The sequence below is a fragment of the Anabas testudineus genome, chromosome 19 (genome assembly GCF_900324465.2).
Source record: "Anabas testudineus chromosome 19, fAnaTes1.2, whole genome shotgun sequence".
Classification (NCBI taxonomy): Eukaryota; Metazoa; Chordata; class Actinopteri; order Anabantiformes; family Anabantidae; genus Anabas; species Anabas testudineus.
The window spans coordinates 18,635,718-18,641,717 of NC_046628.1; the positions used below are offsets into that span (position 1 = coordinate 18,635,718).

At 40.1% G+C, this 6,000-nt stretch overlaps 1 protein-coding gene across 1 annotated transcript in view; it reads right to left on the reverse strand.

Annotated features, from left to right (window-relative positions):
* LOC113156024 (transcription elongation regulator 1-like protein) overlaps positions 1-4,842 on the reverse strand; it is a 37,080-nt gene extending 32,238 nt beyond the window's left edge. The window contains exons 1-4 of the mRNA XM_026350832.1: positions 4,362-4,842; positions 3,077-3,279; positions 1,085-1,177; positions 874-1,003 (exon numbers count right to left, since the gene is read on the reverse strand). Of these exons, the coding sequence (XP_026206617.1) occupies positions 874-1,003; positions 1,085-1,177; positions 3,077-3,265 (412 nt within the window). The 5' untranslated portion in view covers positions 3,266-3,279; positions 4,362-4,842. The remainder of the gene's footprint in view (positions 1-873; positions 1,004-1,084; positions 1,178-3,076; positions 3,280-4,361) is intronic.
* Between the last annotated feature and the right edge of the window lie 1,158 nt (positions 4,843-6,000).

The window sequence follows — 6,000 nt, forward strand, 5'->3', positions numbered from 1 at the left end:
AAAACCCAAATACAACACTACATTTTGCATAAAAGGGGACAGCACATCATCATAAAAACATCATCCCAACTGTAAAGTAGGGTGGAGGAAACATCATGATTTGGGCCTGCTTTACTTTTATGCATCAGGGCCTGGCTGGCGTGCAGGGATAGAGGGGGAGATGAATTCCTAAGTGTATTAAAAATTGATGCAATAGGAAAATGACCCAAAATGCACAACAGAATGGCTTCAGAAAAACAAAATCCACCTTTTGGAGTGACTAAGTCAAACCTCAACCCAAAAGAGATGCTATGGAACGACTTGAAGAGAGCCACACACGAGATGCCCAAAGAATATGACAGAGCTAGAGCTGTTCTACAGGAAGAATGGACTAAAATTCCTCCACTGTCTCCTGGTGCTGCTCAGTGGGGTTGTTGGTTTTCTATATAATTCTGTATACAGTTATATTTTGTAAGGTCTTAAACCTTAGACACTGTAAAGTGCCTTGAGATGACATCTGTTGTGATTTGGTGCTATACAAATAAAATTGAATTGAATTTTGTCTCTTGTCTTGTCTTTTTGTGGTCACAGGGACATACATGATAGGCAGGTGGAACAACAGGTGATCATCAAGTGCTAACAACTCTGAATCAACAAGGTTTTTATTCCTGCTTTTCCAGCCAGTCAGCCAGAACGAAGTGTGCTGGATGGAAGGCAAAACGTCTTCAAGAACTTAACTTTGAATCCAGTTGCCACTAAACAGCATTTGTTTTTGATATATACATGGGCTGGATGAGTGAGTATCTTCACAAAAACCACTGTTATGATTTTGCCATTGCAGCCAATCCAAGGGCTGCATCTGGTCCCACCTATATGTGTCAGGTAATGTCTCACCTAAGAGTTGAGAAGGACGCAGTAAGAGGCGGGTCCTGGGGACATGACCCCTGGGTCTCTGGATGATCTGATTGGTTTCTCTTCTTGGGAACACACCCACTTCCTCTGGTGCAATCCAGCTGTCTGATAGCTGCAAATGGGTTACCATGTTAGTTTGACGCTTACTTGTGTCTGTGTGTCTCTGAGTATGTTTGTGTGTCTGTGTGTGTACCTTCGGCAAAGGATGCAAAGGAGGATGAACACTTGCAGATCGAGAGACAAGAGAAGGGAGGAGAGGGATGACTTCAACAGGTGGATGCTCCCACTGAAAAAAAAAGGGACACCTAAAGAACCAGCTTTTATATTTTAATGTGAAGCATCTGATCAAAACCTAAATCACACATTGAAGTACTTTAAACATTTAAAATTGTAGTTACATTTTTGGGAGTATAGTGCAGGAATTGTTTTGGTGTTATTGGTTATGAAAACATTTGTCCCCAATATGTTTGGTTTGAAAACCCACATGTTTGAGCTGTAATATGTACATCTTCTGGCTGAGTAAAATCACAGTTCACTTTTTGGGTTGAAGCGACTAATGTTAATAAGAGACTAACCAGTTCTTAACTTTAGTGAAGGCCAAGAACAGGGGTGAAGACTGTCTTGGAAGCATTGCCTTGGTTTCTAGAGGGTTACCATTTTGTGTTTGCATTTTAATCTGGATAAATCTGTGCATACTAACTTGAGAATTAGAATTTAAAAATAGTTAAAAAGGTTAGAGGAGTTTGGGCTCTACTGTGGTTGTGACCTCAGCAGTGCAACTGGATTTGTTTTTGTTTGTAGTTGGGTTGCAGTGTGGGGACAGAAGTGGTAAGATGCGTTGTGGTTGTAAGTATAGGTCATTAACTGCACTGAGTACTTGCTGTTGTAGTGCACAGCAAGAGCCTCTGGAAAAGAGTGTTTAAATTCTAAGAATCAAGGGTATTCTGCGAATTGTATACCTTGATTTTTAAGAGGAAAGTGACACCCATCCTACTATATTGGGGTTTGCTGTGGCTAATCTTGGCAGGATTGGAAGATATATTAGAGTCTTTAGCTGATGTTATTCTGCTGGGCCTTCCTGGCTTTAAAATGGCGTTGTCTTTGTTTTGTGATTTACAGTGCCAATAAAAAGTATTCACTCCCTTGGATGTTTTATCCTTTTATTGACATTATAAATCATCGTCATGGTCAATAAATGTTGGCGACTTCACCTTACATATTTTTATTTAATTGACATTGCTTTGTAGAAACCTGTTTTCACTTTAACATTGAGTAATATTTCTGACATTTCTTTTGTCAAAGTCGTCAACTTTTATTGAACATGATTTATTTATAATGTCAATTAAAACGGTGAAATGTCCAACTGGGTGAATACTTTTTGTAGGCACTGTAGGTTTTGTTCACCCAGTATTGGGTTCTTCTCTATAATTGTGTCTTGACCTTACTATGTACAATGCTGTGAGATTATTTTTATTTTTTTCTTAAATTGGAAAAAAAAAAAAAAAAAAGTGCTTGAAAGTTGTATTTACCGCTGTTGTTAGCATACTCTAACAAAGTTCAGAGAAATAAGTAAAATCTTTGAGTGTAAAGATTCATTAATTTTAAAGTAAAAGTAAAATAGAAATATAGGAATTTTGACATGACGACAGAATGATTTAAAGCAGGTCTTCAGAATTTGAATGTCTGAATTTCTGTAACATTTAAGGTTTCTGCTGATATAATGTGAAACCTTTTCTGCAGAAAGAATTTTAAAAGTTGCATGAGATAATTAACACGCTGATGATAATTAACAGAAAATTATTCACTTTGCCTTCAGGGATCATTAAAGTTTCATCTTATCTGCAGACGACAGATGAGGCTGAGCTGAGACTCTTCATCAGACGGGCACAGGAAAAATAAACCGATTAACCTTTTATATATAAATCGTTGTTATGACTGTTTGTATTTAAATATGAGCCAAGAGGTACAGGTTTGATTAAATAACCTGACGAAAGAGGAGGCTGAGTGGAGACTCTCTATCAGACTGAGGGACAGGAAAACAAATGAACATGAATAACTCACTCAGCTACACAATGTGGGAGCAGCTGAGAATTATGGGAATCTGTGTTAAGTCTGATCTATTATTTTAATGATGAATATAAAAATGTGCTTGTAGCAGATATGTGTTACAATCACCAGATGTTACCTGTATTAGGTGGGTGTGCTCGGGTATCCACACAGTGGGAGGGTAGACAACCAGAGGTGGCATGGCCTGAAACCAGCTGGTCAACCACAGCCAGTGGGGGGTAGGGTCACAACTGATGGAGAGCCAGGGGGTAGATGTGGTTACCATGCAAACTGGCTGACCTTTGAACCTGGAGACTGGAAGCATCATGATGACATCACCACCTGACAGACAAACAAACCAATCAGGATCAAAATGCACATATTGATAATTGATTCATGGTTGTCAACTTGGTTAAAAATTCAATTGAGAATATAAAAATAAAGTCTAAAAATAATAACCAGCAAAGGGTTAAAGAAATTCTATTAAAAGTAGTCTTACACACTGAGCAGAGCTGAACTCATCAGATCTGATGCTTCACAACAAAATGACATTTTTTTCCCTGTTTCCTGTTATACAGTATTAACACTACATCGCTACTTCTACTTCATCAATACTTTATTCCTACATCATAATTACGGCATCAAAACTGAAACAGCACCACAGAAATACTACAGCTTATCAACATAAATATGAATTAATTACTTAAATTTCATAATTGCACAATACTTGATCTGCATCTCATCGATACTAAATGTTCACTCAACTGAAGCAGCTGAAGTTTTAGGGCCTGCGAGTACAAAAAATACTTTACTTTTGAAGGGTTCAAATTTTAACGTCCATTTATTCAATGTATTACATACCATTTATCTTATTGATCAACTCAGAGTAATTAAAACCATCATCGTGTACTGGGTAAAAACTTATTATTACTTGGATCCACAGTTTTAAATGGTTCTAGTGGTTAGACTGGCCCACCATCCCCTCTCTTTAAAGGTGATTTTTCTCTCTACACTCACCCAGGCAATGAGCAAATACTTGACCTGGCCTTTAATCTCTACCCAGCATAAGCTACAGAAACTGGTCCAGCTGGTTAGTTGGGTTTTCTTTAGCGGGCCCAGGCCTGTTCGGTTTCCTTAGACAATATCAGAGTCCAGTTCCAGTTAGGGTTAGGCTTAGTTATCATCACCGGATCCTGAATCCTGATCCTAGACCTGGTCCTACCATTGAACTAAAGAGCACATTATCAATTATATACAGATTAACAGATGTGTCTGACTTTTGCATTTGAATCCAGAAACAGCAGATCAAAACAATATTAAACAAACAATAAATAAATACTCTATCAATAACCTCATCAGATCAGAAAACGTGGATAATACAAACGATTGAGCAGCTGAATTAAAGTGATGTCAGTCATCGTTACCAGCTGTACTTGTAGGTTGTGTCAATACTTCAGCTGAAGAACAGTCTGCAGTTCATCACGATGTCACGGGTTAATCACAGGGTTAGATCCTGGCATCTGTCACCCAACGACCTGCGGAGCTGCTCTAGCTTCTGTCCCCCTCAGAGCCTTTCAGGTCCGGTCACGTCCTGGACGTCGGCTCGCTCCTCCAGCTGCAGGTCTTCAGTGAGGTCCGCAGATAATCCTCCCACCCGTTAAAGGTGAAAAGACAAAAACGCCGGAGCGACGAGGAGCAACCGTGATGGTAAACACCGCACGGAGCGACAGACGGACGGAGTCTCGGAGATACTCCCGGTTCTAACGGACACGCCGCGCGTTACGGTGGGCGGAAGATGCGACGCATCTTTGTAAAAAAAATAAAAATACCGGGGAGTCCGGGAGCAGCAGACCCTCGTCCGGTCACGGAATCTCTCTCTCTCTGTTTCTCTCTTGGTCTGTGTATGTGTCGGTGTCTCCGGTACAAACCGATTAAACCCTCGGTAAATGGAGCCGCTCTCAGATGATCGAGCCGCCTCCCAATTCTCTCCGTCTCTCTCACTGTGTGTGTGTGTGTGTGTGTGTGTGTGTGTGTGTGTGTGTGTGTGTGTGTGTGTGTGTGTGGGGGGGGGGGGGGGGGGGGGGGGGGGGGCTAATGAAATGTTCTCTCTGAATTAACCAATTGAATTTACTGCTTGTACTGTAGCCTACTTGTACTACTGTTTCTTTTTGTAATTTGGTCTGAAAAAACTATAGCATTGCTAATAACTGTAGCAAGGGTAATTAGATTACTACTGCTATTTTGTATAAGTACACCGTTGTGTTTGTTGTGTATTTCTAATTAACAGCAGTTTGTGTTCATACTTTATAAAGGGAAAAATACACATTAATTACAACATCTTAAGCCTAAAGCTAAAGATTTTTCCAGTCTGCTCCACTGTACTGTAAATAAAAAAAGTTAAAACATTAGTGACACGGGCAAGCAGTGATTCAGTCATAACCTAACAGACCCATAGAATCAATTAAACAACTTTCAATCATTCATCAGTGTAGATAGTTGACCACACAGACACTCAGCAGTATTCACTCATTGCTGTGTTAAGTTGGCAACAAACATCTGATAGCAGCTGGAGAATATCAGAAAGTCTGAGAATTTAGAAACAAGAAGTTGTGATGTAAAACAACTATTAAACATTTCACAGTTTCAACTGCTTCTGTCAGAAATCAAACTAAAGACCATTAGTGTCAGTGACCATGTTAAGTCCTCTGTGCAAAACTTAGATCTTGTTGAGTCTGATCCAGCAAAGCTCACTTTCAGAGGACTCTCAAGTGGATTTGATTGTCTCATGTTTCCTCCTCTCTGTCTCCCTCTCTATCCTCCTACTTGGAGCTGTATATCGCCAGAGTCCAGGTACTGGTTCTACCAACTTGTCCTGTCTGTTTTTGATGCTTTTTGTTTTTGTTGCCTGCTGTTCTTTCTCTCTCCTCTTTCCACTCACCCCAACCGGTCGAGTTAGGGTGAATGAACCCTGAGCCTGGTTCTGCTGGAGGTTTCTTCCTCTAGAGGGATGTTTTTCCTCTCCACTGTTGCCTAAAGCTTGCTCAAATGGGGTTGTGGGGTTTT